Source organism: Equus asinus, chromosome 7, assembly GCF_041296235.1.
Source record: "Equus asinus isolate D_3611 breed Donkey chromosome 7, EquAss-T2T_v2, whole genome shotgun sequence".
Lineage (NCBI taxonomy): Eukaryota > Metazoa > Chordata > Mammalia > Perissodactyla > Equidae > Equus > Equus asinus.
In genome coordinates, this window is record NC_091796.1 from 18505690 (window position 1) to 18521430 (window position 15741).

Genomic DNA, 15741 nt, shown 5'->3' on the forward strand with positions numbered 1-15741 from the left:
TTAAGATGGTGGAATGTTTTTAATCTTGAAAGTGTCTAACTTCTCAAGAATTTATAAAGCAGAAAATAACCTAATAATTATTTAAAAGACATGTGCACTGCTGTCTTTGTCATTCAGTGCGCAGTCACGTATCCCCACGATGCTGGAAGACCGGGTGACTCTGAATAACTTACAAGATGATTGCTTTCATAGTGAAAAGGCCTATGTAGGGATGACCTGGTTTCTGTCCCGCAGGCAGCAAAACGAGATGCTGCATTTTGCTAGAACATCAGATGTGGGAAAACTCTTTAGAAGGAGAGGCTTGTTCGGAAGGTAAGGAAATTCTTAAGTGTTATCAGATAATTAAAGCCGTTTTGGAGTGCACCTGTCAGCCCGGTAAAGCCTCTTAGAGGTGTTTGGTTCTTTTCACAGACTGGATTTTGGTGAAAAGGCATATGAATTGAACTCTGCTTCATTGATATGTGTGCCTTTATCACCTTCCATTGAGTAAATCTTGACAAATTAGGGAGAAACGGCAGAAATGTTGCACTGACAGCTAATGAGGTTCTCCTGAACGGATCTTTTCCTTACATAGGTTTTGGTCATCTAATGTACACTCTATTTGGTTAAGAGAACCTTTCAGGATGGTTAAGCAAAGGCAATTATTAATCTCCACATAAATGATCACAAACAGCACATGTTAGAGCTCAGGTCCACCAGGCTCTGCACGTGGTCTACACCATATCATCTGATTCCCAGGAGCGAACAGGAGCCTCCCACGTGCTGTCCTGGCCAGAGGAATGGGCAACGGCTGACAGGAGTGCTTGGAGGGACAGTGGACTGATGAGGAACAAGGAAGTGCCCAGGCATTTAGCAAGTAACTACCCTCTCCCGCCGCCCAGCAAACAGGAGCTGTGCACGCCCGAGGCGGGACGCACCACCGATGCTTCTCACCACAAGTTCTCCCCACTTTCTGACCGAGGACATCAACTTCCTAACCCCTTCACCACTGACCCGCCGTGAATCGACTTCAAGCATCCGCTATGTATTTTACTACATCTGTGCACACCACTGGAAAACCAGTCTATGATTTTTATTATTTTTAACGTACACTAGGATGGCCCTTTGCAATAGTGTTTTTCTTGTTTTGGGGTCTTTGTAGCACATTAAGAACATTCACAAAGGTCTCTTCAGGTTGACCCAAACATTAGATCACCGGCCAGAACAGGGCTACAATGTTGTGTGAAACAGGGAAACGTTCTCTGTGTGTAGCAGACCAAGGCTGCATTACTGGTTAAGACCTTGTTTTAACAAAATGATTATTATTCATATCTTATCTTTGAAAACGGAAATTGTAATGTATAAGAAAACTGCAAAAGAAACTTTTTTGTTTTTAATGGGGAAAAGGGGTGCGACCCCCTCCTATTTTAACAAACGATGCTAAGAGTAAAATTATAAATAAATAGTATATTAAGGAAAAAAGTGGGGGTATACACATATTTTAAAGCATTTATGGCAGCAATTTTAGGCTCCCTGTAAAATTCTGGAAAGCAGGTAAATCAGTATTTTTGCTAGTCAAAGACAAAAACTAGGCCTACGTACCCTGAACTATCTAATTTAAACCAAAGGGTAGCTCACCCCTACTAAGACTTCTACTTGTGGTTTAATTCTGAACTGCTGGGCTTCCTGCTCAATTTACTTTTGAACGAGCCCTCAAGCTCCCACGACCAAGAGCGAAGGTGGGTCCATAATACAGAGTGACAAGCCCTCTCCGAATGAGGATTCCTCGTAGCCAACCTTCCCGGCAACTGGCTCCTGAGTGCACTTTCGATTAGTTAAAACAATGTGAGGCTGGGGAACCTGGTTGTAGACTTACTGTTCAGGAACCAAATGAAAACAAAGATCAAAATACTACCCAAGCTGCACGCATGAGCTGACCTTTAACTCTATTTGACGATTTCTTTTTAATATACATTTTTAGAAGTTTTAAGGGATACACCAATATGATCCCATGGAGAACACATCATCTCAAAAAAACCAAAAAAAAAAAAAAACCACTGGCTAAAAGCAAACCTTTATTAGTTTAACTTTTAGTTGAAATGAGAAACCACACATTTACTCATAGGTGCTGGAGCAAATATACTACAGTTTCAAGAAAAGAGCTACATATATATTAGTGTGTTGGGTGCAAGGAGACATGCTATGAATAGAAAATAAGTCAGAACGGGCATCTGCCACGAGACCTTGGAAGGCCGTGTTTACCAAACTGACATGCCGCTTCACGCACTACTCGCACATTGATTTTTGACTCAGTCATCATTTCTAATCTTATTTTCTATTACCAGAGTGTATTTATTAAAAGCGCAAAAGTCAAGGGGTCATCAACCAAAAAAGATTTTTGTAATTAAAAAAATAAGTTAATAGGTCACAAGATGGAACTGGGTGAAAGCTCAATGGGCTACTTAAAGCAGATTTGGGGTGAGTGCACAGTACCGTATGAGGGCACTGATTCTCTGGTATCATTCTCTCCACATAACACCTGGCTGCCTAGATGAAGAGTAAAACGACAAAGCTTTCACTCTAATATTTGAATTCCCCTCCCCTCCCTTTACCTGCAGCACCAGTGTGTCCACAACAGTGCCTACTTACTATGATCAATGTAAAACGTTCGGCCATCCAAGTGAATTCTTTCTTCCCAACCAGGCTAGTATCAGAGGGAAAAGAGAGAGAGAATACAAACATTAGCTGGCAGTTCCAAAATCAAAGGCAAAATTAAACTCTAGGACACCTTCTGACTCTTCTCTCCTAGGCTACATTTTTACATTAAGAAGAAACTACAAACATTTCAAGTTAACTCTTGCCAACATCTAGCAACACACTTGATCACAGGTTCAACAGTCTCAGATGCTTTCACTGTCTGAGGAACAGGAAACGGGCTGCTATTTCAAAAACTTCAAAGGGAAACTTCAGCATCCGTGGAACAGCTGAGTCTGGGGTTGACTAGCTCATTTAATTAAATAAATATTTACTGAGTACTAAAGCGGGGAGGAAGGTTAATATAAAAATGTTAGGAGGGGCCGCCCCTGTGGTGTAGTGGTTAAGTTCAGCATGTTCTGCTTCAGTGGCCAGGGTTCACAGGTTCGGATCCCAGGCACGGACCTACACTGCTGTGAGCCATGCTGTCATGGTGACCCACATATAAAGCGGAGGAGGATTGGCACACATGTCAGCTCATGGCTAATCTTCCTCAGCAAAAAAGAAAGTTAAGAGATAGGTGCTTTACGCACGCCATCAGGTAGTTGAACAATCTAATACTGATATTCTCTGTTATGACCTCTCACTATCAGAGCCAGGAACTAAGAGATCTGGATAATGTTTCCAAGATAAGGCTGGTATTCCCTCATTATCTGTACTGTGCCTACTTACTACCTGAAATTCAGGAATCCAATAGATCTAGAAAACACACACACTTTCACTTTCTAAACTCAATCTCCAGACACTCTCTGGGCTCTTTCCATCTAAACCCAGGAACCAAACAGATTTGGAGAGTGAGGGATATTTGCATAACCTGATGAATGAAGACTGGACCCTAACCTTTCTAGCTTCAAATTTAGCCAAAATATACCATATGCCAGGCAACAGAAAGGTTCTTACACTTGCACAAAAACCATAAACCCCCCAGCACCCTTCCATTCTAAAATAGTCTTAGAGCCCCCCCACATGCCTGCTCCTGTAAGGCTTTTTAATTGGGGGGTGGGTCGAGGAGGATGCAAGGTGAAAGTTTCATTCAAAATCCCATTTGGAGTAAACAGCTCAACTCCCACTCAGGCCCCAAAAGAGAACAAACTGATAAAAAGTTAGATTTATAAGTGGTCGTCAACGAGGGAGGAAAACTTAAAATATCTGTAGACTAAGTGACTTACAGGAACCTTCTGTGATTATTTATTCCTTTTTCTCCCACTATTTTTAATATTTTTGCTCCAATGACCAAATGAGCTATATGGATGGAACTGTGTGGTTGCCGAGTTACAGAATAAATATATGCTGCTTAAACTGTCACAGGTTGAGAATGCCTCCTACACCCTAGTTACAAGGTCTGCCTTCCACTAGCAGCTAGCAATTCAGAAAGCTCTTGCACAAGTACTAGGTGTTGTATGAACTGTATGTACTACCAGAATTCAGTCATACACCCAATTCTATTAAGAAATTGCAGACCAATGGGACCCAAAAAGCCTAACGAAAGAGAAGGCCCACAGGGCTTCTCCATCAACATGGGGCAGATGAATGAATAAACATTTTCAGATTGTCCATATGTCTCCAGTGTACTCACAGGAAGAGGGCCAAGGTCACTGGGGTTTAAAGATGCCTTTGATCGCATGTGTACTGGAAATTTCAGGCGTGGATCTTCCTGTAAGAAAAATGTAAAAGGCAAAAGATGCTAAAAGTGACTCTCTGTGTGCAGTTACTGGCTCCTCCCCTTCTGGAATTGTGTGTTGCAGGAGAATAAGAACATTTAAGTAAAAGATTAACCATTTCCCTAAGACTCTGAGCAGGTGAAGAGGAAGAGGGACCCAGCAGTGATGTTACTATGGAAACCAGAATGGAGGGTGCCGGCGAAGACCAGGCTCTGCTCCACGGAGAGGGAGCGTGGACAGCGGTCTGTAAACCTCCCTCTGGATCCTGAGTTCTGGGTGAGGGCAGTGAGCCCTGCCCTCAGCACTGGAGCTTCCTGCTGCTCCCGTCCACTCTTTCTTGACCTAGAGCAGAGAATCTAAATCCGGTCTGACTGTCAAGTCACGTCCTGCCCCACAGTCAGCCAGCTTTATCATATAAAGTCATATCCCTACTATGGAACTTTTCTTACTGAGGTTCTTGACCAAGTTGTGCAGATTAGATTCTCATTTATGTCTTAATACTTAAAAGTCTGTAAAAGATTTCTCTTAAGGGATATGGTTCATAAGATACCAGAGAGAACCGACAAAAGAGAAATATGTACTCTGACATCTTGGGTCATGCTTTATAATTTACAAAGAACAGTTAGACTTACGATCTTGCAAGTCCCCTGTTAGGAGGCTGGGCACATGATTTCTGCTTCTTTGGATGAGGAAGCTGAGTTTCAGAGTGAACGAGAACTTGCCCATAGGTTCTGACCCAGAGTCTGGGAGCTGCCTTTCTCTCATATAGACCCAATTAAAATGCAACTTATAAAATTCATATTTTAAACTCTGATGATTAGGAAGCAAATGATAAAACTCACAGTAACACACTGTCAGCTAAATAAGCCTAGGATTAGGAAAAAACTCTAAAAAAAAAAACCCTTTAGAATTAACCTTAAAAACCCCCACTCTTTATTCCAATTATATTAAAACCTTTGTTGCTGTAAAATTGGTACAAACCTTGGAAAATAATAAAAATTCACTTTGTGAGTTTTGGGTATGGGGTTTCCTTTGGGGGTGATGAAAATGTTCTAAAGTTGATTAATGTGATGGTTGCACATCTTTGTTCAACAGTATAAAAATTATTCAATTGTATATTTTAAATGACTAAACTGTATGACGTGAATTTTATCTCAATAGAGCTGCTAGAAAAAAATTTCCCAAGTCAACAGTATAAACTTAGTATTACTGGATTGTAACAAAGTGACAGATTTTTGGAACTGGGAAGAATAAAAAAAAAAAATCAAAAAATTAACTCAACCTTTGCTTTCTGTTAACTATAGCAAACTTTTAATTGAAGAAATAAATCACACTAGCAGTTTATGATGGGTATTGACCTTGAACCTCACTAATACATTTTTTAAAGGGTAATCAGAAGCATAAAATCAGTCTAGTATTCTGTATTATAGTGGAACACATATAGTGAACACAGATATACTAAGTAGATTTCAGATTTGGAAGGTCCCAGAAGCTGATAATCTGGTAAACATCTGTGACAGGTTAATTCTGGACAGAGGTACAATTTAGAACACCAAACTCCACAAAAGCTACCCTCCCAATGCCAACTCTGAGCTGGACCAGGTAATGCCACAGCCAAGGGGGTCCCTGGGCCCCCACAGCCACTGGCCACGCTAGGATTAGAGAAAGCCCAAGACTGCTGTGACACGGAAGAGGACAGGGGCTTCCAGACGCTCCAGGCGAGGGTAGCCATGCCTTGGAATCACACACACAGGCCACTGTGAAAAGATAAGCAGCTCTCTTGGTAAAAAGCTGGTGATTAAAAAAAAAAAAAATGCAGCTGAAATTAAAGAAAAGTGCCAAGGGGGTGGGGGTTGCGGGTGGGGGGCATGAAGTATAAAGTAAACTCAGTTTCACAGGTCTGCTAAAATGGCCTTGCATGGAAACCCAGAATTCATAGAATGTGAAGGCTGGAGGCCCTTACGGGTCATATTACTTTATTATACAAATAAAAATCAAAATAATGGTAGCAGCTGCCATGAATCAAGCTCTGAGGGCTAAGTCTAGTGGGCACTTCTGAACCCACCCTCCCACTGGATCCCCTGAACAACTGAGGAGGCAGGCCCCCCCAAGCTGATGGAGCAGACAGAGGGCAGCCACAGCCCAGCATGAGTTATGATAACTTTAGGGCTGACAGGAAGTTGGAATACCATGAAGTCTCAAATGATATGAATATAAATGAATAAAATATGCAAAACACAGCTGGTTGTTTCTCCCTATTCTCAGCATAGTAAGAGCATTCTTTTTCACTATTTCACAATTATTTCAGTATTTCACAATTGCTCCCCCTCAATACAGTTGACACGGTTTTTAAACAGAAGGCAAAGATCAACATCATAAATAAAAAAAGGCTTCCTAGCAGAATCATTTAAAAATATAGAAAATATGGGAACGCTGGCTTGTTAAAAAAACAGCTGTGCTTTTCCCATCCTGGAAGACATCAACAGCTGTGCCTGGGCTGCACTGAGTTTTATTAGTTTGGACCTGAGTAGAAAACAAACCTGAAACTTAATTAAGGTATAATCCTTCTTGCTACAAAAATAAGCCCATGCTTTGTTCTATAAAAGACATGAATATACTCTTTACACACATGCTTTGAGCTGCTGGCTTAGCAGAAGGAACGGGCAAGCTGAAGGCCTCTTGTAATCTCTCCTCAGTCACCTGGTGGCCTCCAGCACGCATCCATGGCCTGCCTGACCCAGGTGGGAACAACGTGACACTCACTGGATGTGGTCAGACTTAATTCCAGATAGACTGCTGGCATACTGCCTCCATTCTTTGTGTGTGTGAAAGGCTGTGTTTTATAAATAGACTTCAAAGAGAATTTTCCTCTGTTAATGTATACATGGGAAATGCTGGCCTGAATCTTTTCATGCTCCTAGTTAGTGCAGGAATCAAGAGTATATAGGGTGATGGGGAAAAGAAGACTATTTTCATTATGCTTAACCTGTCCTACCAGTTTTTCTTCCTTTTTCTATTATACTGCTCAAACCTAAGAATAGCTACGCTGTTCTCTCCCTCTGTTAAAAAACAAACAAAGCAAACCCCAAACCAACGCAAAACAGATTTTAAGGTGAAAATTATCTTTATAGTTCCCTCCGCCCCTCCATCTTTTGTCAAAACAAACAGGCAATTTGGAGGGTGCCTTCCAGGGGGAGGATTCTGCGGAGGCCTCTGTTTGGCAGGGAGAACGCAGCTGTGTCAGCACATCTGAGTTTAGTGAAGAAGGGTAGTAACTTGTGGAATTTCCAGTTGTTACCTTAAGGATTTTCGACAGCAGCAGCAGCAACAAAATGTTGTTTTAACAAATTAAAATTTTAAACTAGTAAATGAGTCAAGAATAAGTATCTGTAGAAAGGGACAACTGGAAATTCAAACTGCGTTTCATTCAGCAATGATGCAGGCAATAAATAAAGCTGGTGCTATTTAAAATAAAATTTGCCCAGCTGCAATTACACTGCAGTTGTGGCGTGAAAGGCTGCGAAAAGGTTAGGGGATTTGATTACTAAGCTAGTTCAAATTACTAAAATCATAGCTTATGTTGGCAAGCCACAGTGGCTCCATACACTAATCCATCTACTTTTATAATATTTACCCCCTATTTCTGGAGCTCCCATTTCTGGCTGAAGATCTGAAATCACAGCAATGCTGTAATAAGTAGAAATGCGGACACTAGCAAGGCAGCCACAGGTTCTATGTCAAGGCGGAAAAAGGACCTAAAAACCAATCTCTATTACTCCATTTTCCAAAGAGCTGTCTATCTCTTACTCTCAACTTGCCCACAAACCTATAATATTATCTTCAGACTAAAAGGTAAGTCAAACAAAGACCTCAGAAGAGGTTAAGAGTTTACCAAATGTGTGTCACTGGATCTAAGTGATAAATTCTCTTAGCAGGCTATTCCTTTACTTCAACACAGGAATAACTTGTAGAATGTCCCTCACTAAGGTGTTTGGAAATGTGGGGGGCATTTCTGGTTATCACTGTGATGGGGGTGGGGGGAGGAATGGTGCCTATTAGCATTCAGTGGCAGGAGCTAAGGATGTTAAATGTCCTACAATAAAAGGCACAGTCCTGCAGAGAATGTCCTTGTGGAAACATGTTGCACCATGATCCACAGGTGTTTGGAGAGAGAGCCCTCTAGGCCACCTAGTCCAATTCTTAAGAGACTGAATTGACATGACACCATGGGCAAAGCATAAATGACAGTCTTGGTCACTTTGGTCCAAGCCTCCTCCTTAACACAATACTGCTGTTCTATCAACTGGACACACTTGGTGTCTTCACTAGAAATGGGAATTTAAAGCATGTGTTCACTGCTGGTCCAAACCAAAGAGCTAGGACCAATGACAATCGCCAAAACTCAATGAGCTTTCACAGAGTATCAGTGCTAAGCAAGCAGCACAGCTGCTGAAAGGACTGAGTGAAACTCTGTACCCAGACAATTGGATGGGGGATATAAGGGACAGGAAGAAAGACCTTCTGCAGTATCCGAAATAGAAACAAGAGAACCAATTTCAGTTTAATCATAGGTCTAGAGATCACAGAGTAGAAAAATACCACTGACTTTTAAAAGAACTATACACTATGTCATATAAGCCACCGCTGATTCAGCTCAAGAAATGAAGAACCAACAGAGGAACATAAAGATACGCATATGCACCTCTGACTAACCTCATCTCGCCCAAGTTAACGCAATGCACAGGTTCCTTTTCATGTATGATTCACGGGCACACAGAGGAGTGGCATGATAAGAAAAACCAATTTTGACAAAATGTTCACAAAAAAGAGCTATCAAATTTACAACTAAAGTCTTTCAGTATATCTCCTAACCCACAATTAAAGATATGAAATGTAGCAGAGAAGTGTGTAAAATGCTAATCTGATGAGAATACTAAAAACTAAAAGGACAAATCAAATAAAAAGGGGTAATGTCAATAAAAACGCAAAAAGAAACTGAAAAAAATTCTTCTAAAAAAAAGATGAAAATTCCTAATAAAATGACAGCACCATGAGATGTGAAGCAGTAACATGAAATCCTAGCAACATGGAGAACCACCTTTTTTCCAAATACAGTAAATTGTCAAAACCAGAGCTTGCCAGGAGTGCTATGAAGAAAACGCATCCCCTCGGCGCCAATACCAGATGGCCATAAGCCTGTACCTATAAGTCACCCAGTGCCACCAGCCCATACATGCAGAGTCTAGATGTGGGCTGAGGAGACCCTCTGGGGACACATGTCCGCGTCAGAAATTTCTCTACAAGAACAATGAATACTGAGGAAGGAAATAAGGAATTAATGCCAGACCTCATGATGAAAACGGAGCCAAATAAAAGCAGCAACCTTACCCATGTTGTAGTCTTTGTATTATGGTCAATGAAGAAGGGCCGGCCGTTTGGCGCTATCCTCATTTCCCAGCCGGGTGGCAGGAAGCTCTGAGTGACTTTGTGTTGTGGTTTGGGGGAGTTGTAAGGTGATGGCTGTGGGGACTGTGGATTGGAAAGGGTGTCTTTCACAGCCCGACGGATGGGTGAGTCCTTGGCACCCTAAGGAATAATAATGAGCATTAGAACTCTTACCATGTGCTATACCAGATGTGTCAAAATGTACCTGGGTTATCAGGCAATGCTCCTCCTTTGGAGAGGGACAAGGGGGAAGTGCCTAAAACACCTGTTTCTGTCATTCTTTTACTTCTAAATCAATCTAGTTTTAAAGTTTTTCTGTTGGTTAAGGAAACAACATTAAGTACTTATAATCACCATCCTTTGATAGCTACTCAGTACATACCAAAAATATTCTTTTATCGTGAGCATCATGGATGGAGATTTTACAGAGGGTGGAGAAATACATGCCCCTGCTCTGAATGAGCTCACAGTCTAATGAAGAATAGATTGGCAATTTTTAGAGCACACAAAGAAATACCTTATCAACGGAGACAAGCACCTGGAATTGCATAGCTGTTACCCATGACATTTATATCACAGCCAGGAAGAGATACTATCCATTCCCACTTCTAGCATCTGAAACCCAGGGCATGGGGAAACCCACAGCTATCTCTAAGACACAGTCACATTTAGAACTTCAGACATTTACTCTCTGGCTTCTCTAACTCTCTGACATTTATAACGTTAAGGGATGGCACTAAAGCCACACACACACGAGAGAGCACAAGCAAATGCCCAGCAATGATTTAGAGATGCAGATACGCATCAGAAACACGTATGCTCATACAATGAAAGACCCTACAGTCAAAAGGAAAAAAATGATCAAAGCAACAGCTATGTTTTAAAACTCAATATAAGCATTGGTATTTGAAGGAGTTATTATGCAAGCCTAATGAGGTAGCAGGCAATAAGGAGCAAAACACAACAAGAATGGAGAAAGTTCTGAAAAGAGATGCCCATGTCCAGCACAAGTCACCATGGCCTCAGCCAAATGAGAATGAGAATCAGGTGAGAGAGTCCAGGGATGTGAACTGGGCGGAACAGAGAAGCACGCAGTAAGTCTGCACAAGAACACCCTTCACCACGAACACACGACTGATCAGAGAGAGCAAGGTGGCGGCAAGACTGAAGTCCAAGTTAAGAGAGAAGAGAGAATGAGAAGTCACAGGATAGATGTGACCCCAGTTAGATGAGGTAGCCTTCTCACCTCCAGAGGGGCAGATAAAGTTACAGTTGGCGAACTGAGGCTACGAGGCCGGCGGATCTGAGGCTCGATTAGATGGTTGTTACTGTTTGTGGCGGATCCAGATGCACCATCTTCTGCAAGCTATTTTGGAGGCAAAAACAAGTTAGCTTCATATGAGGATCTCCTTGTGTGTGTGTGTGATTAGGAGTGTGGACCCAAACAACAACACAGCCAGCAATAATAAGAGGTCTGGCCTATTTAAAGCATGGAGGAAATGATTAAACATAATAATGGGGGCAAGGATGGGGAAACGCATTCAAAGGAAATAAAAATGAAGCACTAGCCTGGCATAAAAACCAGCCTCAGAAAAAAGAGGGGGTTGGCAGACAAGCTACTGTAACAGGCTCTTAATTCGGAAATATCTTTCATGTCACATTTTAAAAATGTACCTAGGGATAGACTGATTTGGGGATCAAATTCTTCCTTAGGCAAATATAATACCTAAAGTAACGCATTTTCTTTGTGAGAAAAACTTTCTTTAACATGAGTTCTTCAGAACAATATGTAAACATCAGAAAACGAGGCTCATGTGCATTTCAGCTTCTAGTGCCTGTGATTTTAAGCTGTATGGCGATCTGCGTACCTGCATGATAGGTCGAGTCCAAGTTGTGGTTCGATTGTTATGATTGACATAGTATGTACGTCCCTTAGCATCTTTTCTTTCTTCCCAGCCTGAAGGTAGGCCCGGCGTGGTATGTACATAGGCCACTGACGGCTGTTTGCGTAAGAAATCATCATTATTTAATATCTTGCATTTGTTTACTGATCAGTTTAATAAAGTAATGTACACCCAGAGAATTATTTGTTCTAGACAAAGTTAGTTAATTTTATTTGTACCAAAAACATTAGTGTCTGGAAAACAGCAACAGATTTCCAATAGCTTCAAATCTACTATGAAATAAACCCTGCACAGCTATGGGGTCCAAAGTCTTACAGAAGTCAGTTCTAAAGCCCTGAAGGCTTAAACACAAAGGGTTTTGGCTAACGTGATCGTAAGGAAAGAGAAAAATAGGTAAAATTTAGTAACTAAAATAGATACTAAGTTTTACTATCAAACCACATAGAAAAAGTTATTTCAAACTGTCAAATGTTACCATCTATAAGAGGAAGGCTCTGAATATTTTTTCCCTCAATATGGCTGCCACAGGGATGCTCTTCTAGCTTATTCTTAAATTCTTTATCAGCTTATGGCCTGTGCATTACAGCTTTCAGGGGGGAAAAAACCCCAGTCTTTTCTCTAGAAGACCTGCATTCATACCAGTAGCACATAATCAAGAGGACAGACCAGGACATCTCAACTGCCCCAGCTCAGGAAGTCGCCTGGCAATCTGAGGTCAGAATTCCCAAAGACCCCGATAACTGAGGCTGTATTTACCCCGTCCACACATAGGAACTTTGTCTCTTTAAAGGATGAATGAAGCACAGGCAGTTTCTGGGTTTGGAGACACGTCCAGTATAGAGTGACTATACTTGGCTGGTCCAAATCAGAGCACAAAAGGACTCCTGAGACACTTCTGCTTGTAAGCAGCAGTCTGGGTGGAGTAGCAAGGATGTTTCAATGACTCATGCAGGCAGGAGATGGACGTTTGAGGTCAGTGCTATCCTCCGAAGTTCTGGAGGTACGGATGCTGCATGTAAGACTTGTAACTGGGAAAAGGGTGCTACTCTAAGAGTGGGGGACTCCGAAACAAGAAGCCAAACATCAGGAACAATCTCTTACATGAGGTTACAAAAGGAAGCACTTCTTTTTGGATACCCGTCTTCCCTAATTAGGATCTTCTGAACCTCCAGATGTTTGACCAGGTATAGTTGTCTCGTTATTAGGCTGAGGATGTAAATGTCTCAGCCAAACTTCCCTGGGCTCATGCCATCTTTCTTGGTCACTACCAACAACGTGCCTTGGCAAAGAGTGTCACAGGTGGAGGGTCCGCCAGTTCCCTGTAGAACCCTGATTTGGAAAGCATGACCAAGGATGCTGCCACGTAAAATTTGGGGGACTTCAGTTGACAAGGCTCAATATTCTACTTCATGAGCTCAACAGCACATTCCAGAAGAAAACTAATTGAGGTCATGCAGGAACTGCCTCAATGGTTATTTCTAAAACATGGTTACCAGGCAAGATTATGTGTAAAAGAACCTTTCTGTGAAAACTGCAGCAACTATTTCCTTGATATTTTTCCAGATAAAGTCCCAAAGGTCCCATATTGGTAATTCTAAGACTCTGATTGTATCGTGTCCTGGATTTAGGTGTGGGGGTACAACAAGAGCGGAAGAAACACCAAGATGCAGACTTGATTTTTCAGCGAGCATCAAAGACAGATGAACCTGTGTACAGCTGGAAGCTCCTTCCTTCCTCGGTCTCGAGCTGCGGCACCAACACAAAGGAGCTATTTCCAGGCTACTTTTCACCCGGGCCCTAGAAAAATGGACTCTGCTGAACTAAGTTAGAACCCAAGTTGTAACCTAAATTACTGGTCAAGCCCTGTTTTTGGCAAAGTATGTGCTATCAAGCTTTGACTTACTGTTGTTTATATGATGACCATTGATGTTTTGGCTAAATGGAATTTGCTGCTGCTTCTCCTCCCTGTTGAGTTTTCTGGGAGAGGTAATTAGATTTGCCCTCAGAAAACTCCGTTCTAGAAACCTTAAGAATAGTTTTACAGTTAGAGCATGTTTGGAAAGGATATTTATGAGAAGACTGATAAACTAGAATAACTTAGAAATGTCATGGATAATCTCAGAATTGAATTCGAAATCTGCATGGCTTCCAGCAACCAGGTTACCTTCATAGATCCACATTAATAGGACTGATCAGTTTATGGAAAACTAGGAGTGTGGTAGAGAACACTGAATTTGATTAAAATGTTCATTCTACCTTCTATTAAGAATTGAGTTGGCAACCTATAATCTAGTTGCATTTATGTGAGATGGTGTTATTAAAATGTTTCTTCATAGATTTCTTTCCAAATGACCGTGGAGAACAACCTGTGCTGATGATGCATTCGTGACTCAAAACACTGCCTCCCACCACGCACGGCTGGGGAGGAGGCAGCACCAGGCTTCCAGAGACAGACCACAGAAGTGGCCCAGCTCTGGAGCCAAACGCAGACTTCTACTGTGTGTGCATGTGTGTGTGTGTTCGTGCACATGTGCGTTGAAGACTACCCTCAAACAAGTTAATTAATCAAAAGATAAGCTAAAAACTGCTAGTCAACTTAACATTTCACAGCTTTTCATCTGAATATGCTACTGCATTTCACAATGCCAAATAGCCATTTAACTTCACAGTGGCTCCATCTATTTCATTAAATGAACTCAATTATCTTTAAACTGTAAAAGTTTCAATATGCTTTTTTTTGAAGTTTTTTTTTTTAAATTAAGATTATGATAGATTACAACCTTGTGAGATTTCAGTTGTACATTATTGTTAGTCATGTTGTGGGTACACCACTTCCCCCTTTGTGCCCTCAATATGCTTTTAAAGATGATAAACAGTTTGGCACTATCACAGATTCTCCAAGAATCGCTTAAACCCTGCCACACTGTTACCTCAGCATATTTTTAGGCAATATACAGCAAAGACCAAAGGACTGTGCTGTGCCGTCCCTCTCATTTTATCTGACAGAGAGGGCTCTTGCTTAGCCAGCTGGAAAGTGACACCAGCATGTATGTATCTGTTGTAAATCAAAGGGCTGTGGCTCCGCAGGCGGGAATTGGGGCTTGTTCGTTATACTACACAAATAAAAGCACTACCATGGAAAGAGAGCTATCTGAGGATGCGGGGGAGAGGGAGGTTGAATGTTCATCAATGTGGGCAAGTTATACAAATTGTGGTGCATTCATATCACTGAATATTACATAATTATTAACATGCCCCAGAGGAATGACTGTGAGTGAAAAAGATCAAGGTGTACGTAATAAGTATGTCGGATCCCACTTTCCTATGAGTGTGTGTGTGTTCGTGAGAGCACAGAGGAAGGAGTGAGACGATGTGTCCCAGGGTTGCTCCAGGACGAGATGGTGGACTTCAGTGTGGGGTGGACATGGAGAGGGGCATGAGAGTGTGTAGAGGAGGAGGAAAAACATGGTAGGAGACGGAACTGGAAAAGAGAGAATAAAGGGCACTCATGACAAGGGGTGGTGAGGGTGGAAAAGAAACACATGCGACACTTTCAAACCTACCTATATGTCTAACGCAGCCATAAAACAAGTTGGCTTATTGTAGGTTGAAAGATTACCAGGTACATAGAAAGCATGAGAGGAGGTAAAACACTTAAGAACCACCATTACTCAGTCTTTAAAAATAAAAAACAAAACCAAACTCCTCTATCTTTAATTCATTGGTAGGGGACGGGAGAGTACTGGCAAGAAGGAAAGGGCAGTGGCGAGGTCCACAGGGGTCTCACTCAGATGGATCATTTTGTCCTGCCAGGTCACTCTCACCACAGAACCCGTACTACCCTAATTCCATTTATCCCGTCATTTCATATCACAGCCATCACAACACTCCAATACTAACAGCAGGTCCCAAGGCCAATAAATGCAAAAATGGACGACAGAGGATACTCATACAGAGGATACTTATAGCACTGAATTCTACTAAAATTATTTCATGAA

The 15741-nt window shown here is 41.7% G+C and overlaps 1 protein-coding gene across 24 annotated transcripts in view; it reads right to left on the reverse strand.

The window, feature by feature from the left end:
- Window positions 1-15741, reverse strand: part of NEDD4L (NEDD4 like E3 ubiquitin protein ligase) — a 340623-nt gene that overhangs the window by 43669 nt on the left and 281213 nt on the right. For 13 of the 24 annotated variants that reach the window (XM_070512959.1, XM_014859035.3, XM_070512965.1 and 10 more), the window contains 5 exons: window positions 11708-11839; window positions 11086-11205; window positions 9783-9980; window positions 4310-4387; window positions 2629-2683 (listed from right to left, as the gene is read on the reverse strand). In XM_070512959.1, the coding sequence (XP_070369060.1) occupies window positions 2629-2683; window positions 4310-4387; window positions 9783-9980; window positions 11086-11205; window positions 11708-11839 (583 nt within the window). Of the gene's footprint in view, window positions 1-2472; window positions 2527-2628; window positions 2684-4309; window positions 4388-9782; window positions 9981-11085; window positions 11206-11707; window positions 11840-15741 lie in introns of all 24 variants that reach the window. The other 11 variants (XM_070512961.1, XM_070512964.1, XM_070512963.1 and 8 more) reach the window with 5 other exon arrangements.